The 27992-nt window shown below is 42.5% G+C and overlaps 1 protein-coding gene across 2 annotated transcripts; it reads right to left on the reverse strand.

Annotated features, from left to right (window-relative positions):
• Positions 1-100: 100 nt before the first annotated feature.
• LOC133131289 (alpha-protein kinase 3-like) lies at positions 101-27908 on the reverse strand. Of its 2 annotated transcripts, none has more exons than XM_061246579.1 (14): positions 27814-27908; positions 27183-27470; positions 23443-23564; positions 21654-21771; positions 19756-21196; positions 8502-10626; positions 8200-8347; positions 7489-7616; positions 7335-7370; positions 6054-6328; positions 5208-5296; positions 4383-4600; positions 4046-4094; positions 101-2878 (listed from the first exon to the last, which is right to left on the reverse strand). In XM_061246579.1, exons 2-14 carry the CDS (start codon positions 27317-27319, stop codon positions 2557-2559), a joined length of 5208 nt encoding a protein of 1735 aa, XP_061102563.1. In that variant the 5' UTR covers positions 27320-27470; positions 27814-27908; the 3' UTR covers positions 101-2556. The 2 variants fall into 2 exon arrangements, with proteins under 2 accessions (XP_061102563.1, XP_061102564.1); XM_061246580.1 differs by having other exon boundaries at positions 27183-27359; positions 27814-27877.
• Between the last annotated feature and the right edge of the window lie 84 nt (positions 27909-27992).

A 27992-nucleotide genomic window follows, 5' to 3' on the forward strand; every position in this document is an offset into this window, starting at 1 on the left:
TGTCTACTTTGTGGGAAAGTGGACATTATTATAATAATTTTTATTATTACTAGTAGTACTATTGCATTTATGGGCAACCTCCTCAAAATGCAGCATAATATTGTGACAAGTTGATATGTACATTTTTATTTTACAAAAAATACAAGCACCGCATTACTAGTCACTGTATAACAGTGCCATGGACTACAGTAAACACAGCCTCCTTCAACACACGTGCTGGCACACATGCACCCATGTGCGTGCACACACATAAATGCAAACAAAAACTGTTTCATTCGGTTTGGTTTCATTGTTCCGGTACAGCAATATCTGTCCAAACATAAAACAACAGACATTACTCTTGATCATATTTTCTACACGTAAATGCAGTGATACAATTTAACAAGTGAAACTCGTGGACCAGTGACAGCACAACAGTAGCCAAAATTAACAAACAATATCTACATTTAATCCTAAAACTGCTTTCAGCATGAACCAAAAAATGTTTTGATAAAATTATTTGTTCTTTTTAGTTTTACAATGATGACATTATGAATATCCAATTTTTTCTGTTTAATACTATGAAATATTGGCACTTGAGAGTATATTGATGTCATGCTGTTCTGTCGTATGTCTAGCCTGAACAGAAGCAGTGGTAATATTAAGTTCTGAAACTGGTGGGTCAAGCCTACAGAGCTACAAGTGGCCACCCAAATACTCCACATGTCCAAGAACAATCCAGCCAAGTAATTTTTTTCCAGAACACAAAACAAAAATAATAAACTTCAAAATACATGCAATGGTGTGCATTAGGCAGTACAGTAACACACACTTAGTAAAAGAGCACCTATGGCTGTTCTCTCAGAGATAACTAGTTTTACATCTCAATTGTTTCAACGATTGTTATATGTAACACAAGATATTTTGTATGAAAAATAATTCCTGTGTTTAAGTGTTTAGACAAACGTAGTGTACCAAACACTGGACAAATCAGCTGGCCTTAAAAGGGCTGATTTGGGATGGCATGGTACGGTACGCCGAACCAAACAGTTCTTGCTGGATTTATTTTTACATAGAAAACCCCCTTGGTGCCTTTTTAAGTACAGCTGCCTTTGTTTGCATACAACAGGAGACACATGTTCATCCTAGTAGCAGGCAAAGCAGGTTTCACAGTAACAGTGTAGTGTGCAGTATCTATGTAACAACAATTGAGCTGCATCACAAAAAGGCAGTTTGCTCCAGCAATATATCCTTCAGGAAAAAGAAGAAAGGAAATCAGAGGGGGGACCAAATAATCAGACTCCCGACTTCAAGCAATGCACCTAGGAATGGTTGTTGTCTTTGTTTTTTTTTTGCTGAGGATTCAGAAATTCACCTATTGTGAATGCAGTCCTGAACACAGAACTGCCATTATAAGGAAGCACAGACCAATCTAATTGAAAGAGTAGCCAGGTACGAAGTAAAATGCGCAACAGACATACATTAAAATGAAAAAGCCTCACATTTCAGCCATGTAGCGAAAGAATGGGAACGTCCACCTTCTGAATATATTTTTCTACCTTTTTCTTTCTCGATACTATGTTCCTGCAGCATTTAACAGGGAGATAAAGTTTCATCCACAGGCATTGCCTGTGGGAATACTTTGATCAATAAAGTGTCAAAACCCCTCTACTCCATTCTCTGAAGTCTCCTCACAGATCTCAGATCATTTCTGGAACCCTGGGTTTGGATTCAAATCCGGGTGAGGGAACAAATTTGAACATACAAGAATAATTATTTTTAAAGCGATGACTCATAGACTGCAAGTTTACAACCTGTTCACTACTAACTCAGTATCTGTTTGATAACTACAGTACTTACCTACTCTATATGTTATACATATTTAATAGGTAACCAAGTCCTGCTCTGATGATTAACAGTACAAGTAGGTTCATTAAAATAAAGTGCGAGAATAAAGTTACCTTGGTAGCTCCTATGACAATTCAGCTATATATATTTATTAACCTTTATTTAACCAGGAATGTCCCATTGAGATTGATGTCTTTTTCAAGAGAGACCTGGCAAATATATTTTAGAACTTGCGAGCCATTTAATAAAATGCTTGCAGCAAAAGAAGAAGGAAGTGGGAGAAAGGGAGATGAGAGAGACATTAATCATCTGCACAGTAATACACCCTAAAATGTCTGAATTTCCAGTAAATCTAGGGTGGGTACTGTGTGACTTAATGTCTGTGCTGACTAAGTCGGTTGTGTCTGTGCAATATTCGTGCAGCCAAACACACCACAAAATGGACACTTAGCAAATAAATGATAGTTTTCAGCCACTACTGCAAAATATGACCAGTGTAATCAATCACTTCACTCCTCTACTGAGAACATCCGACTGCTGACACAGGAGGTTGTGCTGTGCCATTCCAGCCCATGCTCAGGTAACCATGGTAACAGAGCACGCCAACGATGTGGAAAAACTACTCCAGTCAGCGGAGTGGATAAAAGAGAGATAGAATTGTCTTACAATTGTTCGTTTTCCTGTCTTTGACATCGGCTTGTTGTACAGACTCCCGTTCCACCTCGGCCCTCAGGCTTTTGGCGCCTCTCCGGCTTTGGCTTTGCCGTTGTCCCCCGACTCGCCCTTCCTGGGCACCTTGGGGCTGGAGCCGGCCTTGCGGGTGGATTGTGGGCTGTGCACCCCTTTTTTGGGCAGCTGGGGGCTGGAGCTGGGCCCGGCCCTGCGGTTGAGCAGTGGACTCCTGGAGGCCTTGATCTTGGCAGGCTGTGACAGGGGGTCTATGGGCTTCAGGGTCCTCAGCCCCAGGAGGCCACAGTAGTAGTTGCACTGGTGAAGCAGCACAAACTGCTCAAACACCTGCGGGTTCCAGCAGTCTGGGAGACCTTGGTACCTGCAACACAGAGAGTCTCCACTTAGTACATACTGTACAGGCCTAGCTGGGTATGAGCTGGTCATAAAGCTGGGCTAGCAGGGTATGAGCTGGTCAACCAGCATGGCCAAGCTGGTCATAAGCTGGTCTAGCTGGGTATGAGGTGGTCAACCAGCATGGCCAAGATGGTCATAAGCTGGTCTAGCTGGGTATGAGGTGGTCAACCAGCATGGCCAAGATGGTCATTAGCTGGTCTAGCTGGGTATGAGGTGGTCAACCAGCATGGCCAAGATGGTCATAAAGCTGGTCTAGCTGGGTATAAGCTGGTCAACTAGCATGACAAAGCTGGTCACAAAACTGGTCTAGCTGAGTATGAGCTGGTAGCTGGTTTCAAAACATATCCTGAGCTGGTCAACTAGCTAAACCAAGTTGATCTGGGAGCTAGTCAGAACTAGATACCAGCTGTTTCAAGACCAAACTTGAGCTGTTTTTTCAGCAGGGATGACATCATGCTGTGGCTTGCCCGAGGGAGGCTTATATGGAACAGTGCATGTCATGAGTGTTGTGCGTAGTTAGGGCCTGCAGATATTCCTGACCTTGTGACTAGACAGACATGTGACCCTTATCCTTATGGCCTCACTGTAGGCGCTGTAATCTCGAAAGTGATTAGATAGGGCGCTGCTACATGAACAATCACACCATCAAGAACCAATTAGAATAGGATTTTCAGCACAGGTGTCTGGTATAGAGGCAGTCAGAATATGCAACAGCATCCACCCTTTTCACTGCACACGGGTGCGTAATATGTTCTGCGCAACACACACTGAAGAAGCACTGCACCCACTTCTCAGAACTAAATACATGTGTTTTAAATAGTATCCTCACAGTGTAAACAAAACCTTTATTATTTTTACATTAGTCTATAAATAGTTCTCAATTTCTTCTTGAATTTAAATGGGTGAATTCCTGTTGAGTTGAGTCGATCAGTCAAAGACAAAATGTTGCACACATTTCCTCCACATGCTTAGAAGCTGCACTTGTCATAATTAGATGAAGAATTGAGATTAACTGGATGACTGATTAAATTACTGAGGCATGAGAACACACACCCAATTATGGGCCATAATTACAGTTCCTCACTGCTTCATAAGTATGGTAAAAGGAAGTAAAATATGTTAAAAATATTACCCTTTTGACTTTGTGGCAACGGCAATGTTTGTGATCCTCATGCCGACACCTGCAACACACAGAACAAATGACCATGCGGAGACAGAATTTACTCCAGGGTGACGTACAATGCAGTGATTTCAGTGGTAAGTACTATGAAACAAAGTCAGTAAGTACCATATGTAATTACTATGTAAATATGTTTTACAGCCCGTTTCATAGTACTTAGCTATCTCTGAAATATAGACAGTTACCTAATAAGTACCTGGTACTTATCCAGCAAATACTAGGTAATTAAGGGGCAGTAAAATAAAGCATTACCACTCATCCCCCTCCCAACGTCTCTCTCTGATTGTACCTTCCAGCTGAGTGACCAGCAGGTTGCCACTGGTCCACTGGTGGATCCAGTGCTGGAAGGCACAGCATTTCTGCTCCACCTCCGATGAGCTCCTCATGATCAGCCTTCCCGTGGCGTCCATCATGCAGTACTTCTGGAAGAGCCCTGGAGCGTTGGTTTCGACCGTGGCATACGGGATCGTGTTGGCTGGCCTATACATCAGGTAACGAGGAAGCATTCTGCATTGACCAAAGAAAAAAACAAAAAGAGAGGGGGAGAGAGAAAAGGAAAAGAGATGGAAGAGTGAAACAAAGAATGAACAGAAAACCAAAAAAACTAAATGAATTGATAAAGAAAAAGCAAGAAACTACAAATACTGTATAAAACCAATCTGCTCCCCTCCAGTACACACACTACTCCTAATATGCAATATTTTTTGTTCTTGTTTAAGTTTAAGAATCCTTGCCTCTTGATGGCAATTTCATGGAAATGAACTGGCAATTTTAAGGTTCCATATTGTGGACATTTCCTTTACTATGTGGATTATAAAGAAGTTGTAGGTTCTATAAAAACACTCATTACATTACATTACATTAATGGCATTTGGCAGACGCTCTTAGCCAAAGAGACGTACAACAAAGTGCAAAGTGCATACCCATAACCAGGGATAAGTGCGCTGAAAGACCCTAGAGGGAAGACAGTCACTAAAACAGCCTGTTCTTGGTAAAGCTCATGGGAGGTGCTGGAGAACAGACATGTAAAACTGGATAGAGTGCCGGACAATATGGCACTTTTAATGAGGTCTATGCTTTAAGACATAGTGGATTAGTTGTCTTGTGAACTCACTCCAGTGGTGTGCCAAAGTTTTCTATCGTCCGTGCCTCAGCAGCAAAGACTTTGCAGTACTCGCGAGCTGTGTTCTGGATTTTACACTCCTGGAAAAGAAATGGACATTCCTTCAAAAGTGATACAGTAAATCCATCACGGCTTACTTTTAGCCTGGGATTGTTTCATAATGACAGGTGACGACACTTCATTATTTTCCCACGCTGCTGCACATGGTAATTATGAGCGATAGAAAGTTTACCTTTCAACTGATCATTGGACCAAACTAAAACAGGACAAGAGCAACTAGCCTATCCCTGAATAAAGTTGTAGGTTTAGAATATGGATTATATATATAATGAATAATGTACCACATGAGGCTGGACAGCTGGGAAAATAATAAAATAGGACCACCTTCTCTCTGGTACAGAAATATATATTTAACAAATTAAAATGTAGTGTTATTTAAAGCCTCCATTTGTTTAATGAACTTAAATCATCTTTCTCCCTCTCTCCCCTTCGGTGAGATAGCACACGTTGTCACTTCATCTCTCTCTCCCTTTCTCTATCTTGACCTTATCCCTCATTAGCAAGATAGTGCCCAATATGCATAAGGTTCTCACTCCATATCTCTCTCTCTCTTGCTCTCTCTCTCTGTTTATAAAGACAGTATTACAGTTTTTGGAAATCATAATATCACTCCCTGACACACTCACTCATTCAGTCTCTTTCAGATTATAGACCATTCAAGACTTCTCCATTATGGTGGTGTCTGATGGACTGACAAACCAACAACAGATACGAGGCCACAAGATTTATTGATCAATTTCCCCTTTTTTGGCAGGACATTCCCCTCATGGTGCTTGCCTGCTTTGTGATCTCCAAGTTTCTTTCAGCCAGACTGCTCTCATCTTTGGAGCTGTAGGCGATGGGGTTTCGCACTTTTATGATACAGGTGCTGCCGGATTCAAAGACAGGCTCCAGGCCATAGATGACCTTCACCCGGCAGGCTTTGTGGACGCACCCCTCCCCAATGTGCGCCTCCTCGATCATGATGCGCCCAAAAAACTTGTCTCCCCAGCAGCCAGGGTCTGCCAGACCTTTGGTGAAGACCATCGGGGTCATCTCAATCTCCTCGCCCACTACACAAGACAAGACAAAAAAAATTAAAATAGTACGACCTGTATCTCTGGGCGGCAATGGAACTCTGATTAATGCACCATTGTATAATCGATAGATGAAATCAGAATGTTTGTGAACAAAGGTCGCTAAGTTACTTCCAAGTGGCCGTGGAACAAAGTAACATACTTCAAAATCAACTGAACTTGAGCTGTGTAGAAACAGTTAGCTAGTTAACGATGCCGAAATCGTGCTGTGTTTTTGACTGTAATGCAAAATGTAATCAGGCACAATAGATCTGTCTTTTTCCGATTCTTAAAAAGGAGCATAACCCAGAGCCTACAGTCCGTTTACAGGGCGGTCTCAGTTTTGACAGGTGCTTGGCACAGTGAATGACAGCTGACACAGAGACGCCCAACATAAGTTTCAAAGTGTCAGAAACATGGGGGAAAAACAAAAAACTAAACCAGAACTTCTGATTGTATAGCTGATGTCCTTCACAAACACTGTCGGCAGTTAACATTAGCTAATAAACACCAGACGCTCATCAGCAACCGTATAGAGAAGCACTGGGACGAAAACTTTACAAACATGAAACGTTAAATCTGACCTTGCCTGTTGCAAAACTAGTTAGCTAGCTAGCTAACTAATTTTAATGGTAACATTACAGTAATACGGTTTCCAATGACACTAGCTAGCCAGTTTGCACTGGTTATTCATGTTAATGATGTTGGCAAGCTAATGTTAGCTACAATGTTAGGGGATGCTGACAGCTAACATTAATGTTTCATTAGGTAGCTAGAGCACATTGTATAAATCATATAAATAAAAAAAAGTGTTTGGTTTTCCTCAATTATTTTTATATTCAAACATTGAGTTGGTTAAATGACACGGAAAACACTGCCTCCTCCTCAATGGCAGTAGGTAGCAGACCCCGAGCTGTTATCCACCCGGAAGTAAGTTATTTGCCGTTGTGACGTCAGGCTGATTTAATCTATATAAAAAACAGCAGAATATGTTTCATTTTACCTTCTAAATCCTCCCTCAGTAGGAAATTGGACAGTACTGAGGAAGAAAGTGGGAGAAAGGGAGTTGAGAGAGACAAATGAATCATCTGCACAGTACTTACACCCTAAAATGTCTCAATATGCAGTAAATTTCAGGTAGGTACAGTGTGACCTACTGTCTGCGCTGAGTAAGAAGTCGGTTGTGTCTGTCCCATACTCGTTCTTGATGGTGCAGCCATACACACCACAGTCCCTGCTTGATGTCTGAACAATGGCAAGCGCCACTTGGCTCTCGTCTCCCGCACTGGAAAAATAAACATTAATTGGGGGTAATTGGGACACGCAGAACACACTTTCATACCATCCGACCAAAGACCTGGACAGTGTTGAGATAGCTAACATATATCTTGTGGCATTGTTCGACCACAAGGGGTCTCCAAAGTGCACACACCTGCTTGTACAGTACTTGCATGGCTATTCGGCTGATGCAATAATTGATAAAGCAGATGTAGGTTCAAATGAAAGTGTCCAAGCAGCAAAGGGAGTAAATCATCCAGAGTTTATACGGCCCCTGCCAGCCTTCAGTGACAATGTAATCCAACCTTTCTGTGTCCATGCTGTGGGCCTGAAAATGTCATGGGCATCCAACAGCATTAGAATGGCAATCAGCAAATGAAGCTGCTAGGAGTTGCATGCTTGCAGCCATTCATTTTCGCTACTTTATCATATATTAACAGCATGGTGTATTTCTTATAACACCATCATGAAACACCATCATGTTGTCCAAATTTCATACATGTCACGAATATAAATTTGAATAACAAGTTACTGATGTATAAAAGCTGTATAACACAATGGTAATATCAGTATTGAAACTGCTCGGTTACCTCCTTTTAACCTCGACAATCTCCACTTCATCTCGGTACCACTTGATCGTGGAGTCGCTCAGTACATTGAAGAACTGGCACCACAGCTTCAAGTGTCCAAGGGCATCAGGGAAGGGCTCTCCCCGAATCTTTCTTATAACCTGAGGTGCTGGTGGAAAAGAAAGAGGAAGAGAGAGGCACAACAATTTAAGGATGCATAGTTCCTAATATTTAACCACCATCCTCTTTTTTGTCAACTTTGGCACAAGCACACCACATTTCCTAGTTTGTTGTTTACAAGTCTACCTGGGTAAGACACTTACCTTTAAAGGGGTCTAGGGTCTCCTTCTCTGCTGGCTTCACATCTGTCTTGGTGGCGTCCGTCTCTTCTACCACCTCCTCGGGACGTTTAGGGACCTCCAGGGTGGCCTTCTTGCGCCCAATGAGGGGAGAGCGTCTCTCGGTGGGTGGGGTCTGTTGACCCGTGGGGGTCTGGAGGAACGCCGACTTCCTCGACTGGCTGGGTGACATGTAGGGCTGCTCCTGCTCCTGGGGGAGCGACTTCTTCCTCGGCAACTCCTCCTTCTCTGCCCCCTCGCTCGATTTGGAGACAAAGATTTTGCGACGGGCCCCGGAGGCCAGCTCCTGGGGGGTAGCAGAGGGGATGAGGGTTGGGCTGTCCTTCCTTCTCAGCCGGGGGCTAGTCTCACAGGATGGGACGGCCGGGGGGCTGTCCCCCCCTGTCCCCTCATCAGCCTGCTTCTCTCCTGATGGGAAGTCGTCCACCTGAATGGCAGGAACCGCCATTACATTATTGGCCATTAGACCTGGAACATCCAGACTGGAGAAACCCTTGGCTGCGAACCTCCGCAGAGTTGTGGGACTCAACATGGGCTGCTCTGGGCCTGCAAGGCTAAGCTTCTCAGTGGCAGATTTGTCTTTTTGGAGTTGATCCACAAAGGTTTGAGGCTCTGTAACAGTTTGAAGCTCTTTCTGTGATTTTCCTAGATCTTCCTCAAAGCAGGTAGTGAGTGGTGGTGTTTTTCTGACTACAGTATCAGATACTCTAGTGGACAAGTCTATTGTGTCTGACTGGTTCAATGCAATGCCTTCTGATGGCACACCTATGATCAATGGCATATCAGGTGCTTTGACATCAGTAATCTTCTCACAAACAGAAGCAGGAGGGCTAAGGTCCTCCTTGTCCTCCAAAGATGGACTCTTATACTTTTTTGTCAAGTCTACATCATCATTGACTACATGAACTGAAGAAGGTATTGATTCTATTTTCTTTACCTCATCTATAGTCATATTAATGCTCTCAGGTAGGCTGTCTGCAGATGTGAGAGTAATAGGAGAAACCACAAAGGTGGGAACTTTAAATGGTTCTTCCACTGCTGGTTCGACTACAGTTGGGTACTTTACTTTGTGGGGCTCAGGGTCAAACCAAATTTCACTGTCTTCACTGAGACATACATTAATAACTGGGATTTCTTTTTCTGTCTTGTCAAGATTCCTCTGAATCTTCTTTCGTCTTTCCTTGGGCACTGGTTTTTCTTTATCTTGCTGTGAAACCTGATGTGTTAAAAGGACCTGTTTTTCCTGGATGTTCTCCACTATGGAAGCTTGATCACTTTCCACAATGGCTATGTCCAAAGCTTTTGTTGGGGGTAGCTGTGAACCAGATCTTTCATCAACAGGTTTGCGTTCAGTTGGTGATTCTAAAATATGTGTCTTTGGAATATTGATTACTGTAGCTTCTTGTTGTGGCAATTCTGGAACAACGCATTCCAGATTTGGAGATTTAAGATGTGGTATAACAGTATCTAGAACTTCAGGGATTCTTGGCTGTGGAATATTCACTTCCGGCACACCTGCCATTGGTTCTTCGAGTTGTGAAACATCTGAAAGCTTCAATTCTACAGTCAGTGGTTTGACAGTGGCCAGTTTTTCAGTGCCATCCGTCTCCCATTTCTCTTGCATGTCTGAAATCGTCTCGGCTTCCAGTTTCTGAGCCGTGCTCGGTGGGCTTTCTTTCCCCTTCATTTCAACATTATCCTCCACCATGGCAGACAAATTCACCTTACCATGACCATCTCCACTTTCCGCTCTGTTCTTCGTTACCTGCTTGTCCCCTTCTTTTACTGCATCCCTGTTGCCATCCTGGCCTCCCATGTTTTTGGGGCCCAATTTCTGTTGACCAGCCTTGGTTTCCATGGAGATGTCACCTGATCCCCTGGAATCGGGCTGCACACTGGATGTCGGCTCACCAGGGTCAGTCTGGTCATGACCATGCAGGGTATACTTTTCACCCGTATCTGTTGTGGCCTGCCCCCCAGCTGATGTAAACACTCCTGGCACTTGTATATCCGGCTCACATAGGGGTGCGACTATGTCCTGAACAACAGATGGTACATTCCACTCTGCCTGCATATGGTCCTCCCCAACCTTAAAGCAGAAACAACAAACGAACACGCCCCTTATTCACTCGCTGTCTATATATACACAGTGCTGTGTGTTAGTATTTGGACAGTGAGACAGTTTCTGTTGTTTCGACTCTGTAGACAGCACATTGGATTTGAAATAATAAAAAAACGTAATGAATATAAGGTAAAAGTATACACTGTCCACTTTAATTTGAGAATATTTACACCAATATCAGGTGATTTGTGTAGGAATTAGAGCCTCCTTTTCAAGAAGTCATAATATTTGGGACAAATGGCTTCACATGTGTTTCAGATTACGTGTTTTGTACATGCACTGTATAAACGATCTGTAAATATATACTATCAAGTCTTGCTTCTTGCTCTTTTTCATTGCCTTTGGAGTCTCTTTTTGGCATTTGTCAACATGAGGATCTGGGTTGTGTCAATGAAATTGAAGGAAGCAATTATGATGCAGAGAAATGAGAAAAAATAGTCAGAGACATAGGCTTACCAAAATAAACAGTTTAGAACAAAGATATTATATAACAAAAGATTGTTCATAGTACATACATTCTTCTCAACATTTGCAATTTCCTTTGAAAATATAGTATAGAATATGTATGCCGATTTCTGACAAGCAATGCAAGCCATCATATGGTAAATACTCATTCAAATATGTCTCTGAAATTCAACATCATTGTCAAGTTTAGTTAGGTTTGCAATTGATGTTTTTACTTGAAGCACAGGAGAACTGTTTTTGCTAATGTGCCATGATTTACTGCATGTGACAAACAATGTACATGATTTGTTGAGCAGCGTTTGACTGGGTGAACTCAGCATGTTTCCTTCTGACAGCACAACATTCTGTGCCTCTTTTAGACCAGGGAAAGTTGTTCCCGATAATAAATCAATATGAAAATAATGTTAAAAGTAGTCAATTCTAAAATAATTTCCGTGCTGGCAAACACTTCCTTTTATAGATTTAACAGTGTTTGTCCAAGCTGAATATTGTTTATGTACAGAGATAAACTCTGAAAATGATATACGTATATAACATATAACATATGCTGTACTTCTAACCATGCATACAGTAAATCATTTTCAAGCTGTACTGAAAATGTGAAAATAACTTTTAAGGCATACTATGCAAGATTTTCTCCCTTAAAATATTATTAAATAACATATGTATGATGCATTGGCAATCACTTTGGTTGACCCTGCTAGACCAGCTTTATGACTAGCTTGGCCATGCTGGTTGACCAGCTCAGACACAGCTAGACCAGTTGTGAAATCCAGTTATGTCAGCTTGACCAGCTTGAAAATTGAGATGGTCAAGCTGGTCAAGCTGACATAGCTGGATTTTACAGCAGGGACATTTGCCGAGTCCATGCTCCTCTACCTCTGTTCTTCCAAATGAGTCTGGGATGTTTCTGGGTGTGACGCACCTGGAGCATGTTGTTGGTCTGACCCTGGAAACAGTGTTACAGGAAGTGCTCAATAGATTTTCAGTGGTATAATAATTACAAATTATTTGTTTAACCCCTTAAGTGGGTTTCTTTTACATTCATTCCTTTTTTAATGGCGGAATTTTAAATCACGATGGTAACCAGATATAGAGTTTCAGAAGTCATCACGATTATGCCTGTAATCAAAAGGGTTCAAAAATACGAGCCTTATAGTAGTTTATTTTGGGTTATCTGTAATGTTCTGTTTGTTCTGTCTGTTTTTGTGTTTAGTATTGTTTATTCTTGTTATTTATTGGTCATTTATTTATTATCATTCATATGTGGTTATTGTTGCCCATTATAGTCATTACATTCGTGATCCCCTGTTATGACTGTGTCTGAATGTTTCTGAGTGGTTTCGGGAGTTTCTGGGTTTTCAACATTTCTTCCAGCCTTGCATTCCTTCCCTCATGTATTTAAACCTCAGTCTCCTCAGTACCCATTGTCAGAACGTTGATCATGTTCAGTGCCGGGATTTAAGTACGCCTGTTTATTTACATTCTTATGACACCCTTTTGTTTTGATTTCCGCGTTTGCCTTGCCCTTGCCATAAAATGTCCACTTAGAATTTCTCTGGAGGAATTATTGTTGTCCGTTTTGCCGTTGCATACTTCTACAAAAGTACTTCAGCTAAGCCTAGAACCGGCAAGTGGTATGGCATTGAAGTAACAACTGAGAAGCATTTTTGCTAATGACGGTGTATAGTTTGTTAGGCTTTCATAAAACAACACAGCATTGTTTTGTCGTAGCATTTTCAATACACATGCTGAGGCTGATATGCTTCGGCAAAAACAGTTTTTTGGTCAAAAAGGTTGCCGTTTTACCAGAAATTTTCAAGGAATGCGTCAAAATAGAGGTCTTCCTCAGGGGGACTTCCAATGAATCTCTCACCTCTCTAGCCTCTCTAGTTTTCTACGGTAATTTTCTGAGGAAGACAGTGAAAAAAATCTTCCGCTTCCACTGTGTTTGAGCTTCTGTAGATTTAGTAATACTAAGAGTAATTCTGACTCTTGGAAAACAAACCCAGATGACTCCAGGATTATGCCTGTAGTAAATATGGAACAAGAAGAGTAGCCATTTTATTTTTGGTATGTAATAAAACATGTGTAAAGAAAAGGGGCGATACTTAAAAGGTTAAGTGCATGATCTAGCTTAAGTTCTTTATTTTCTGAGATCTCCCTAACTGCATTGTGCCAGCACTATAAACTCGCTGCTGTCCATTTTTATTCAGCTCTGTCTGCACAGATGTAGGCTAATGCATAAGCATTCCTTATTTGATCCACAGCCACGCCTAAGCCACATGTAGGCAGAGGTCTAGATACTTTAATGACAAACTGAAAGATATGGAGAAGAGTCTAAATATAGTGGCATGACTCTCCTTTTCCAGCTTGGTGTCTTGCTTTGAATGCTGGGCTAGTGGTGGCAGTGTGCTTCCTTCCCCTCCCCAGTCCCAGCTGCATATCTGAATCATCTCTCAATCGTTAACGTAACAACAGAACAATGGGCTGATGTGGTGGAGGGAGGGGGGGGGGTTCCATTCTCCACGTTTATATGCCATATGATACAGTAGCTTTTCGCCCTCAGCTCCTGGTCTAAGCCAAATGAAACAGATACAGTACTGGAGTGGAGTGGAGACCTGGTACTGTAACAGCAACTGCATTCTATTATATTCATGTTATCTGGGTTCTACTGTTTCTATCTACAGACCCAACTTAAAAATCTGGCAAGCTGGAATTCTGTTTTTTGGCATATTGACAGTTAGCTAGTTTGATGGAATGTTACACTGTATTTCCCACTTTGGAGTGACAAATTATGCTCATGCTGTGTTGGACCAATGTCAATAATAAATTAATGAATAATTTTGTTATTTACTGTAGCTCACATTTTTATCCAAAGCAACTTACAGCTGATTAGACTAAGCAGGGGACAATCCCCCCTGGCGCAATGTGGCCTTGCTTGAACCACCAGCCTTATGGGTCCCAGTCATGTATCTTAACCACTAGGATATTGTGCTTGCCCAGACAATAACCAGATCGATCAGCTGCGGTTGCTGCTGGGTGATGAGACATTGGCTGAAACGCTCCCTCCCTAGACTAATATAATGGCAATAATGTGTCGTGCTGTCGTGCTGTAAACCAATCGGAATTGGTATGGTCCAGATTCGCAATCATCCATCCATCCATCCATTATCTGAACCCGCTTATCCTGAACAGGGTCGCAGGGGGGCTGGAGCCTATCCCAGCATACATTGGGCGAAAGGCAGGAATACACCCTGGACGGGTCGCCAGTCCATCACAGGGCACACACACCATTCACTCACACACTCATACCTATGGGCAATTTAGACTCTCCAATCAGCCTAACGTGCATGTCTTTGGACTGTGGGAGGAAACCGGAGTACCTGGAGGAAACCCACGCAGACACGTGGAGAACATGCAAACTCCGCACAGAGAGGCCCCGGCCGACGGGGATTCGAACCCAGGACCTCCTTGCTGTGAGGCGGCAGTGCTACCCACTGCACCATCCGTGCCGCCGATTCGCAATCATTCAACCATATTTTATTTTAAATAAACCAACTGCTAATTATAAAACAAGTTCCACAGTACCCTTCGTAAGATTACAGTTAACAATTCAAGTCACTGGGTACAGTCTAAAGTCATATATGTATAAATTGGAATTCATTTTACAAAATGGGTAGCTGAAGCTATCAATATATAAAAAACTGCAAATGAGGTTTGTCATGAAATCCTTCTTCCTACAATTGTTTTTTACATTTCTTTTATTTGAAATGTTGACACTATCAGTCTGGATCAGGATCACCACATTCAAGTGGCTCTATGAAGTAGAGCTCGACTAAAAACTGGCATTACTTTACAGCACTGTAAATCTATTAATTCAGACAATATTCAGGATGATTTATTCATCAAATTCATTTACAAAGCACATTGAATATGCTAGTTGAATGAATGAATGCTAGTTTTTTAGTCTAGGTCCACTTTATAGAGCCACTTATGCACATGTTTAGGGTGGTGACTCTGACACAAGAGTCTATAGTCTTGAGGGGAGGGCATTGGTTTCAGTCTGTCCAAAGGTCTACACTCACTGCAGGCCCCTTTCACTGCAGTGAACCCACTTTCTGCACCACCATGAAGCTGCAAGGCTGCACTTAATGTGTTCTTGTAAAGACTCCACGCTGATATGATATCTGACCGTTTAAAAGACCATTAACCCGTGTAATCTTGAGAAACCAGATAGAGATGCCCTGTTCTTAGCAGACACACAACTACAGGTATCTGATAAGGCGCCAACAGCATGAGCATATCACCTTGTAGCTCAAGCAATAAAAATATTTGAGCATCTCTCAGGTGGCGTGTCAGGATAAATGATAAGGCCTGGAATCTGGTTACGCAGCGGACATTCAGCCAGAACATGGCGGAGGGTTTCAGTCGGAAGTGAACTCTGGCTCATCATATAACAGCTGCCGCTTTCAGACAAGGAACAGGGAAACTTGCCATATTGATCTTTCTCGCAACCCTCTGAGAACCAATGACCACCTGCTACTTTAACCGGTTGATAGCGCTCACATACGTATGACAGTGCCAGGAAGTGTTGCCTGAACAGGCAACTATAAAATAGCCTCCACAAAAAGAGCTAAAACGGGACAGATCAAGAGCATTACCATGGTGCATACAGCCTGGATGAGGTGATTTCATTAACTTTGGTTTACTAACCACGACCAGAGTCACTAGCTAGACCAACTTGAAAATGTAACTAGTCACGTTGGTCTAGCTGTTTCAAAAGCCGTTTCTGCAGGGTTAATGACTCCTCTGCTTGCTAAGATGTCTGCATTCTGCCAGCACCAATTGCACAATAACTGTTGTCCTATGATGATTTCCCAAATAAGATTGCCCCATATTTAGGAAACAGCTACACTGATGTTTATTTTAAAAAACCTACACACATAATTTAAGCATTTGATCCAAATAAGCTCAACTGAAAAAAGTGTGACAGTGTTCCTTTAAGAGGTTATGCGCATGATCTAGCTCAAGTTCTTTATTTACTGAGTGGAACTCACTGTCCAGCTCCCTCAGTCAGCTGGCCAACAAATTGTGGAGTGAGAAAAGACACTGCCGTGTTAATGGGACCGCTGGAAAAACCACATCGTCCTCCAACAAATATGGGATATAGATCCACCGGACATTCCACATTGAGATGAAAAGGGAAATATGGGCCGACTGCGCTCAGATAAGCTCATGGATGACAGTCCGTTTTTTTTGTGCCCAAATCTGAAGCATTTTACTGCGATCTAATATGGTTGGTGCATATCTGATTTGCTTATTGAGCCTGGGTATCTTATGACTTTTGAGAAAAGTAGCTTCCCATACATGGGAGTACAATATAAACATTTTAAGTGACTGTAAAGGTAAATCTGTGAATGGCTTCAAACTACATGGAATGGCGTGATTATGGTATGTATTAAGCGTCAGCAAAATTAGAAAAAAAATATAAACAAATGTATCAGTGTAAACATTACCAGCTATTTCTATGTGGGGATTGACATTTTCCAGCCACTTTACAGTCACTTATGATATGATCTGCAAACGATAACTAAATGATCATTTGCAAGAGGCTACCTTTAATATTCTGAACAAACCCTTATAAGCTAACATAGTTCTCATCAATGCTTGTGGTTCCAGCAACTGATCTTCTACAGAGGCTAATGCTAACACACCACAGCGAGGCAAGCTGCAGCCCCGTATTAAACAAAAAAAAGAGGGGGCACAGGGGCAAAACATTGAGGTCAGGTGCAAAATGTGTGTGAATCTGTTTTAAGGGCGGTGAGACACTCCACTTACTTTCACTCAGTCTTTTAATCCTATGTAAACACAACAGATGGTGACTGAAACTTGTATGAAATTAACACCAGCGGGTCTAATGGAATCCCTGTGTCATATGTCACTCCAGCCGTATGGGAGGGAGAGGCCATGTGTTACAGTGACGTCAGTGAAAGGATCATTCATTCTGCCATTCACTGAGACAGGAAGTGACAGAAAGGAAGTCAACTTTTGCCCTCCCTGATGAAAAAAAAACAGCACAAGATTTTGAAATAGCTCGTAGCTGGTTGACCAGTTCAGACCAGCTCCCAGCTTAATATGGTTTAGCTGGTTGACTAGTTCAGACCAGCTCCCAGCTTTATATTTTGACTAGCTGAAGCTATGCTTTGAAACAGTTGGCTGGTTGACCAGCTCATAACTAACTTATCACCAGCTTGATTGGCTCAATTTTCAATCTGGTCAAGCAGGTAAAGCTGATGGCATAACAAGTGGCACACAAACACAAACACACACACATATTATAAATCGATACTCTTTCTTGCTTCCAACCTCTGTTGGTAAACATAATTCAAAATTAATTAGCCTGTATCTACTTCTGTAGATATAAGGTAGGATATACTTTATTGAACCTCGTGGGGTAATTTGTCCTCTGGATTTGACTCATCGATGTGACTTAGAAGCAGTGAGGAGCCACAGTGCTGCGCCCAGGGACCAACTCCAGCTTTGAGGCCAGGAGCACACCTAATCTGACATGCATGTTTTTGAGTGTGGGAGTACCAATGAGTAAACTAATGCAAATACATACAAAAAAATACAAAAGGAGGGTAGACTCCCTGGCCTTCTAAAAAAGAACTGAAGTCATCAAACTTTAAATGTGCTTCCTCCCATACAATACCGTGACAGAGCAAAATGTACATGCATGTGTATTCCAATATTTCCTAAAAACCAGGACCTGATTACACCATCCATAACCAAATTCACATATAGCACAATGTAGCTCAGATCAGATTGTTAGCCACTACAAGCATGATAACATGATGTCAGTCAAGCTGGGTAAAATGAATTGGTGTCATGTCAAAACCGATTCAATGCGTTGGGAGAATGCTCACTTTCGCATAAAGCAAACACTATTCTTGGAAGGTGCCTTTTGGTACCTTCTGTGCCTGTTATGTGATTAATCTATGCAGAAGCTATTGTGCCAAACATAACAATTAAGCAAATGCAATATGATATAATGCAGGATATTACAATGCTAGAAAAGTTGTATCTGATTCTAATGAGAATGCTTCTGGCAAGACAAAGCTGTCAGACGCCTAACTCTGAAAGGTGAAGGTAAAAGCTAACTTATGGGGGTCAGTCTGCAAGAGAACAAAACATAGCCCCCGACATGACTCTTTTTGTGTGTCCTGTGCAGACTTGAGCCAGGCCTATATGAGGAAAATGTTTATTTTAAGGCACTGCCACTGGTGAAGAATGCGGGCAATGTAAAGAGGTGCTCCCCCACTCTCAGTGCCTGCCTCAGCCCTCACCATGACGACACCACACTCTCCCGCCACAGTCCCCTTCTCGCTCAAGGGGTGTGGGACACAAAAACAATTGCCATTTCTGTCTGAGACTCAAATTCTCTCTCTCTCTCAAGTCTCTCTCTCTCTCTCCCCTTGGTATCGTGCTAAAGGAATTTTGGTTTCATGAACATAGTCACTAGGCATGGTCACAGCCCGCCGCAGGCAACAGTTCTGTTCCCACTTCATACTTCAATTTAATCTTGCTGAAAAATAAGAAAGCCCTTGCAGGTATCGATGCAATACCAGTCCGGTTCTACTTCATTATACAACCTATCCAGATACACGGCTCTTACCCTTATTGCGTGTCATATTGCAGTGTTCCCATAAGCCGATGATGGCTACACTCAAATCCACACTGTTTGTGGACAGTTTAAGCACAAACTAAATGAAACACTAGAGAGCTGTCGGGGACACTTCAGCAGTCAATACCAAGAACTATAACTATAACAATAACGACGTGAGCATCCATACTGATGAATTATAACGTTCTGTGAACTGAGAACAGGCTCTAGCCATGCCATCTGCCATTTTGAATGTGACACCCCGCAAATTCGGAAAGATTTTGATTGGATGCAAGTGTTTTATTGTTCATGCAATTGGAAAAAATTGTTTGAAAGTGATCCCAGTGATATCATTTGTCACTGTCGTTGTAGTTATAGTAGTGGTGTGGACTCCGCCATCCACTTGAGTTAGAACAATGTTTAAAACTACATATTTATAGTTTGAGCTCTTGGTGTGGACTAGCTTTTATTCAGTGTGACATCAGAAATGATTCAACCCCTGTGCTCCCATCGACTTGTGACAAAATGTTGCTCTGGTTAAAACATCTGATACCCGGGATGTGAGATGAGAGTGCGTACTAAGGCTATTCGATTTCTTCTTCACGGCGCTACCCATTTGGCACCTCTGCAACCATGGATCTGGACATTTGATATTTTAACACAGTCGAGGGTATAACGGACTTGACTTGCAGGAGTCAGCACTACCACCCTTTGTAAAAGCAGATGGTGGATTGGAGCCCCACGTTCACAAATAAACCGCAGCAAGAGCATTTTTCGACCCCGCTCTTTTCCAGGGTGTGTTACGTGCCGTCTCGACCAGGCCAGGTGTCAGCCAGCTCAAGTCTCGTCATGCCAATGCATGTTTGTAACTGTTATAAATAGCCGTCAAGTGCCTGCTACGGTGCTGGTCTCCAAACAGCGTCAAACTGCCCATGAGCCCTGAGAAAGAACCGCTGGGTACTTACCTCAGAAACCAGCGGCCCTGTAGGTAGCTGGGCAGTCTCCACAGCACCACTTGCTTCCCCTGCCTGCATCTGGCCCCCACTTGGTTTGTGCAGGAGATGGGCTGCAACCCCTGCCATCTCCACTGGTTCCTCAACCACAGGAGCAGGGCTCTTGGAAACTGTAGCTCCCCGGCCGTGGCTGTCCAAACCCAGCTGTTTGCCTTTTGCAGCATCGTCCCAAACCTCTCGAGTGATGTGTTGCGGGGAAGCACTCCTTACGCCTGCTCCCCCTGAGGGGGGCTCCACCTGTTCTTCTGTATCCATCGGTGTTAGCTCCCCTGCTGATGTTTTAAAGTCCTCGGTCTGACCACCCAGTTCTGGCACAGGCACTTTTGAGTCAGGTTGTAATGGGACAGAAGGGGGTTCTTTCTCTGCAGTGGCAACATGGTTGTGCTGTGGGACATCATCGGCTGTTTTGCTCACTTCGTTATTCTTACTCCCAAAGAACATGTCTCTGATGGAGAAGAAGACTGAGGAGAGAGGTCCTTGGCTATGAGGAGGCTCTGGTTGCTTACTTGCGGGAGTATGGGTGTCTGAATTCACCTCTTTTGGAGGCTCTGTCCGTACAGCCTTCTCTTTATCCTTATCTTTCTCAGGGGACACTACAACATCTACTTCCATCGTGTCCTGTTCCGAGTTCTGCTTATTCTCGTATTCCTGCGACTTCAAGGACTCTGCAAGATACTGGGCCAGGCTCATTCCTCCCTCCTCAACTTCATCCCTCTTGCTTCCTCCCACCTCACCCTCATTCCTCTGACTCGTTCCCTTCCCCTGTTCCGATCCACCGCTAACCTCCCTGCCTGCCACCCCGTTGGCTATCTTTGGTCTCTTCATGGCTAAGGGCTCCTTGGTTGGGCGCCTGGAGGTGGTGGTGACTATCTCCACTGTCTCATAGACGTACGCGAGGTCCGGGTTGTCATTCGTGTTCTCTGCCCCCTTCGTCAGGTCTGAGATGGGCGTCACCCTGGCGTCGGCGGGGAACCCGTTGGGAATCTCCACGGCGGCTGCCGGCTGCCCAAACACATCCCCTCTAGCCCTCTCGTGCAGACGAGCATCAGCCTGGGAGCGTGTCTTGGGCTCAGGCTCCTTGTCCCGCAAGGCAGAAGGTGCCTGGATTCCCGGCACGCTGGGTGACCTGCGCTTCCTGGGAGGCCGCTCTGGGCTGATGGTGTGCTGCTGCTGGGGGACTGTGGCCTGCACATTCTCCTTGCCCCTCTCCCGCCGCCGGCTCTCCTCGATCTCCTTCCGCTTGGTGTCGGCCTTGTGCTTCAGCTTGTTGAAGAACTGCTGGTGGATCTTAAACTCGTTCATCAAGCCGACCTCCAGTACGCCCGAGCAGGAGACGATGCCTTTGTTGTTCCGGGCTGATGCCTGGTAGATGGCTGCATCTTCGATCGTGCAACTGCAGAAAACAGATGTCAAAAGCACACCTTGAGTGGACATGTCACAAGTTCCAAGGAAACAAATTACGTCACTGGTTCTGATTCTAAACTTTTTAAATTTACACAGGAATGCTGCTTAAATTGTCCTTTAGATACAGTAAGTATGTGAAATAACTTTTTGAAGCCTTCCAAAATTAGCTAAATAATTCTATCAATACTGACATTTCAAAAACTTGATTTCGCGACCAGTATTGCTCCCCCTTGAAGTCCATAAAAAGAAGTCACTTTGACCAATAAGTAGAATATCGCTCACTTCTTGTTTGACATCTCAAAACTAACCTTCATGCAGACAAAACCTCCCTTTCATTCCCACCTCCTCAAGTGAGAGTAATGTGTGAGTTTAACTGTATTAAAATGCATACAAAGGGATGTACTGGAGCATTACAATTAGACCTTTTTATCTCCTACAGTACGTACTTGTAAATGTGGAGTGTATGGACTTTTCCACTGCGGAATATTTCATATTTTGGAAGGCCACAGTATCGGTCCATCTGCATGTCATCTTTGTACCAGGTCAGTTCAGGAACGGGGTAACCTGAAGGGAAAGACGGCGGTTTGAAAATCTGACTCAGCACTTCAGAATGTATCTAAGCCTGTTTGAGAAACATAAATAATCTTATAAAAATGAGGAAGGCCTTTGGGGTGGTCGAGTTAGCCTTTATCTGACAGCACATTTTGGTTCTCAAAAGGTTACATCATCATTTCAAGTGTGAACAGCCAGTCAGTGAAATGTATCCCACCTCTCTGCTTCACTGCCAGTGGATTTCTGGGCTTAAAGATGGATCACTCCATCACTAAAAAAAACCTGGGTAACCAACAGCCTGATCAGACTACCCCCTCAGTGACTGAAGGGCTTCTATATACCCTCTCTGCTTTCTCCCCATCCAGAAATATATAAAGGGATGGTAGGCTTTAAAAATAGAGTGCTTTTGTCCTATCTTTCAGGATATATTCACACAAATTCACACTAATTCAATGATTAAATGAGTCCAACTTCTTGGGAAATTTCCTTTTTGGCTATATATTTGGCTAGATCCTCCCTGTGCATCCAGTACAAAAACATATCTACAGGCTGCATGCAAATTGTGCTACCTCTATAAATGGCTGCAGACTGAAGCAATGTGAGCTTTGCCAAATGAAGTGACAGAAATCCAACATCCAGAGTTATTGACAGTAAGCTGAGTTAACTGTATCTTGTGCACATATAAAAACTAAGCGAGTAAAATAAAAACAGCTTAGTTGTTTTAGAAGCAACTAAATTCAGAACTGCTATTACCATGTACCAATCCACTGGGCGTAGTAGTTGTGCAGTGCCATTTGAAGCATGAGTTTGGGGTTGCCAGGTATGCAGTACTATTGGTTGCAGTGGGGGTGGCAGTGGGAGTGCAGGTTTATAGTCAGTGACCCGCATACCTGGCAACCCCCAACTCACACTTGGATTTCTGTCACTTCACTGAGTAGCTAACGTTGACTCCTTCTGCAGCCATTCATAGAGGGAGCAATGTTAGCATTCAACATGTAGATGTTGTCTAACATCGTTGTACTGGACGCACAGGGATGACTCTGGTATCAATCTCATCATGTGTAAGATTGCCAAAAAGCAAATCTACCAAAAGTTGGACGATTCCTATTCCTTAGAGTTTTCCTTCAATGTAATTTTGGCCAATTTAAAGGCAAGTTAACATTTTTTAACATTCCATTTTAATGGAAAGAATTGTGAGGTGGCACGGGTGGTGCAGTGGGTAGCACTGCTGCCTCACAGCCAGGAGGTCCTGGGTTTGAATCCCCATCGGTCGGGGCCTCTCTGTGTGGAGTTTGCATGTTCTCCCCGTGTTTGCGTGGGTTTCCTCTGGGTACTCCTGTTTCCTCCCACAGTCCAAAGACATGCAGGTTAGGCTGATTGGAGAGTCTAAATTGCCTGTAGGTATGAGTGTGTGAGCCCTGTGATGGACTGGTGACCTGTCCAGGGTGTATTCCTTACTCCTTTAATAAAACTATTGTATACTCTCATGAAGTACAAACTATTATATTATATATTACCAGACAGATAGTACTGTAGTCAAACCCAAGATATTCCAGTGCTTCAGGAATGGGGATAATGCTGACCTCCTGAAATGTTTGTAACTTTGAAAATGAAGCCATACCCATTTGTACACACACACACACACACACACACATAGTTGAGCTATGGAAATGACTTCTGTACCTGAAACCTCGCAGGAGAACTTGACGTTACTGTCCTCGGACACAGCCCTGGATTTCAGGGTAGTATCGAATGACGGCTGCGTCTCCTCAGTCAGCTGTGCCATCACACTACACAGCGTGCTCCTGGAAAACAGAGAGGTCTTCAAAGAGACTGCCCAGAAAGCTTGTCAAATAACACACGTCAGATTCAAACTCAGGAATATCACAGTTAAGGAAGTCAAACTCAGGAATATCACAGGAAGTTTGCCCTCTACTTTTCCAGATCAGTCATCAATTCAGCAAAATCATATGGGGATGGGGGAGGAAATCGATTTTGGGAAATTCAATAATCAAAATCAAATATGGAATATGTCAAAATAATAGTCATTGTTATTTTCGTGAATCGTTATGGGAGAAATGTGCAGTTGTTAATTCGGAAAAGACACAAATACTTCTTGCAGAGAGCTTGCTCATCAGAAAAGTAAAACTGTAAAAATGTAAATTTGGTTTAAAATGGTTCCTTGTTGGCACAAGAGAGACAAAGAAACAAAGAATAGGTAAACATGCACTCTGTGAAGCCTTGAGTGTAAAGAATTTGGAGAGATATTGTGTTGATGCAGACATTTTTATATTTTATTCCCCAAATAATGGAAAATAATTATTTACAGCTTTAAACAATAGGCAGCAGTTATTTTTTTCCATTGCTTTATCAGAGCTTCAGCCCCGTCCACTAGGCAATTTCAACCATTTGCAGAAATATTTTAATCCTCATGAATGCTATTACAGTACCTTGTTCAAAAAAGGTGTAATTCTTGATTTCCTATGAATTACCTCTTGGCACAGAGAAGAAATATATATTAGCACAGGGGTCAAACAGATGCTTCCTTGTTAGGTCAGACGTTAGACGTTAGTTTAAATAAAACGTTTAAAAAGCGTGGATTACCTCGATGGCTTGTAGCAAGAATACCTGTGACTTGTGTAGCTATGCAGGAAGAAGGCAGACAGAAGCAGTTTATCAGGCACAGACACATTAAGCCCTTAATTTCAATTAACTCTTATTATGTGGGCCACCATCTACAGAGCATCACAAATTATTTCTGTTGCATTCTTGGCTGTTGACTGACAGCATTTCCCAGCTTGTCTGTCTCAGATGACAAATCAGATCCTATAAGGCGCTGGCCATATTATTTCAAAACTGCTTTGCAGTGTTACACTGAAGTCAATATCTTCAGAACAGTTTGTTTTTGCACTGTAATTGAGCTGATGTTGAGCAAACTCTTCATAACCCCCAATGAATTCATTACCAGCCATGTGCAACAAAGATACTTATGACACTCTAAAGACCAGTTTATAGACCAATTTAAAGTTTATAATTTGCAGGACATTCGGAAAAAAGTTATATTATCGCTGGGTCAAATGTGATCATTGTCCAGCAAGAATATTGCCCAGAGCATAGACCAGATGCAGCGGTGATGCAACAATTAAGCCAAAATATTGCCCAGAGTATAGACCAAAAGTAGCGTTGATGCAACATGTAAGCCAAAATATCGCCAAGAATATAGACCAAATGTTGCTGCGATGCGGTCACTGGACTATAAACTGGCTTTTAAGCTGACAGTAAAATCACTTTTGCCCCATATGAAATATTAATCTTTTTAAAAAGAGGACCCATTTAATGCATGAAAGCTCCTACACAAGTCTACAACATGCAGGTGCATTACTAAAGCCCCACCTTAAAATGTAATATACACTCAGTGAGCACTTAATTAGCTAATATACTACTCATTTTTTAGACTTTGTCAGCTCCGTGCCTTTTTCCTGTATATTCTGTCTGGTTTGCTCTGTTCCCCAGTGCGTGTTTATTTGCGTTACTGTCACCTTCCTGTCAGCCTCGACCAGTCTGGCCATTCTCCATTGACCTCTCTTGTCAACAAGGAGCTTCCATCTGCAGAAGTGCCGCTCACTGGATGTTTTTTGTTTTTCACACCATTCAGATTAAACTCTACAGAAATTCCAGGATACTCAAACCAGCCAATCTGGTACCAACAATCATGCCACGGTTGAAATAACTGAGATCACATTTTTCCCCCATTCTGATGGTTGATGTGAACATTAACTGAAGCTCCTAACCCTTATCTGCCTGACTTTATGCATTGCACTGATGCCACATGATAGGCTGATTGGAGCATCACATGAATACGTAGGTGTACTGTGCTCAGTGAGTGTATATCAAGCCTTCCCATTCACATTCACTGTAGTATGTGCCAAATCTGTTTATCTGCAAGCGAACACCCCTGCACAGAAAATGGGCTGGTAAACATATTGCTGATCACGAGTAAATGTGTGTCAATAAACCTTGCTGCTTAAGGGAATGCTTTTTTTGGGGGGTTTTTTCATTATACTTTGAAGAAAATGATTTAACACATTCTGTTATTCAAATTCAGCATAATAATTGGCCGCATTTTTTAAAATGCAAAATAATTAGAATTGACCATTTATAGGTTTGTCACAATAGTTTTGCCTATTGTTTTGCATTGACTGCCATGAAGTCACTCTTCTACCCCAAAATAAATGTCACTGGATTGTATGCCTAACTAATTTAACTAACTCATGTGTATTTTACCAAATGCTAAAAGAGTGTGCTGTATGGAGCTTGTGTTTGTCTGTCTAATGTCCTTTTCCCATTTGTCACCCGTTTGCACATTTCAAGACATCCCATGTACCAGTGAGCAGATGCTGAAATGTTATATTCATATGAATATGAAGCTGGATGAAATGGCCACCAATGGCCATGCAAGCCTTTGACATAGAGGAGTACTAAGTGGGCAGCCACCTGTATATGAACAACATTCAAATACATTTCCTGTATTCAGTAGAATGCAATAGTCTTTTCATCAACAGGGACAGACCTTGTGTAGGGCCAACCTAGGCCATTCCCCTATTGTTGTTGCCACAACACAACACATTGAAGATATTTAACAACAATCAATAGCTAGTAACACACCAATATAATGAAACTTTTAAAAGACAGCATGGTAATTTGGGTAATGAATTACTCAGGAATTTATACAAAGCACAGATTCACAACGGTGTCATTTTATAATGTAGTATCTGAACTCTTTACCACCAATACTTTCAGTTAGATGTAGGCCTAGTTCTACACGTCATTTATTCACAACATGAATCTGTTACAGGCACAAATCATACAAATCACAAAACAATCAAGTTTAATAAATGTGTGGAACAGATCAGAAATTACGTTTGTGTTTTCTTGTGAGTTTATTTAGGCCTACCGACGACAAGAACTGATTAACGATGTTTATGACGTGTGTGGTTTCGCTTCACTTGTGAGTCTCGCTTAGGCCTTAAGGTGTGTTTTACACTGGAACATCCAAGCAACCACATCGTTGCTGTTGTTAATGTTCTGTTTCAACATTACCAGAAGCTTATGCTGTGAGATGAAGTTTATTTTTAAACAGCTGACCTTCGCAGGGCTGCTTCATTGCAAGCCACGTAAGTGTCCTCTGTCAACTGCTGTCCTGTGAATTGCATTTGAATCGAAGGCACATACGTCCAGCGCGGAGAAGCAATTATGGCTAAGTAACAACATTATTTGTAAGGGACTCCCTGAGATCATTTTATCCGTCTTTTCAATTAATCTATGTCTCTCCAGTAAATACTCGTAGGACATAGGCTACACTATGTGAGCCAGCACGTAGCAACTCCATCACTCGACTACAGAAGGGAATGAGTGCTAGCTACCTGTTCTCCGGCCGGACGTTCAGCAGGTAGTTTCGGGAATCGGGTCTGCCGGTGGGTACGGGCAGATCATCCTCGCTTATACCACCCAACCGCCCGTTTGCAGAAAAAGCACGAGTCATCGGCCTTCTGGAACTCATTTTCACGGCTCAGCTGCTCCCACACGTCGCAGAATCCCAACTGAAGCAAAAAAACGTAGTGAGGTGTCTTTACCCTCAATAAAAAGTAATGCCTTTTCTTGAGTAGGTACGTTCAGCTGAGGTGCAGCGCCTCTTGTTGTACAGACAGCAACTATAAGAGAAAAGTCAACAAGTTTGGAAAAGTATTTTTAAAAGTCAATTTAAGATCATTTAAGTAATATTTAAAAACTGTGCACGGCGTAGGCTATATTACTATGTTTCATGAAATATCAAAGTAACCGAACGCAGAAATTGCAGTTTTTCTTGACTGGGTTGAGCAGGCTACATGAAGATATTAATAGGCTACACGTTGATCTCCGAGAGAAATTTACTTTTTTACACGTATGTCCATCTGCTAATTATTTTTTACCACAATATATTTGTGGTGAATATAACTACGTTTGATGAATGTTCATTAATATACATTTTAACCAGTAATAGCTAAATAAACTTACCATTCATATGTTTCTGGTTGTCCCTTTTGAGTGAGCCTGCTGTCCCAGCGCAAGGCTCTGCAACTGTCAATCAAACATGAGCACGCGCTACTGGGGGACACTATTTATAGTAGGCCTAGAAATAGGTACAAGTCCCCATCACAGTTTCCAAAAACTAGCCTTCAGGCCCCTGTCTACAA

The sequence above is a fragment of the Conger conger genome, chromosome 6 (genome assembly GCF_963514075.1).
Source record: "Conger conger chromosome 6, fConCon1.1, whole genome shotgun sequence".
In the NCBI taxonomy this organism is placed as follows: domain Eukaryota; kingdom Metazoa; phylum Chordata; class Actinopteri; order Anguilliformes; family Congridae; genus Conger; species Conger conger.

Excerpts from the sequence above, each read along its gene's own strand:
- LOC133131289 (XM_061246579.1), bottom strand. The coding sequence starts at position 27,319 with ATGAGTTCCAGAAGGCCGATGACTCGTGCTTTTTCTGCAAACGGGCGG. Across the intron at positions 10,627-19,755 it reads CAGGGCCGCTGGTTTCTGAG|GTTGGGGAGGACCATATGCA; the intron begins GTAAGTACCCAG and ends TTCTGCTTTAAG. Across the intron at positions 4,601-5,207 it reads AACTTTGGCACACCACTGGA|AATGCTTCCTCGTTACCTGA; the intron begins GTGAGTTCACAA and ends TGGTCAATGCAG.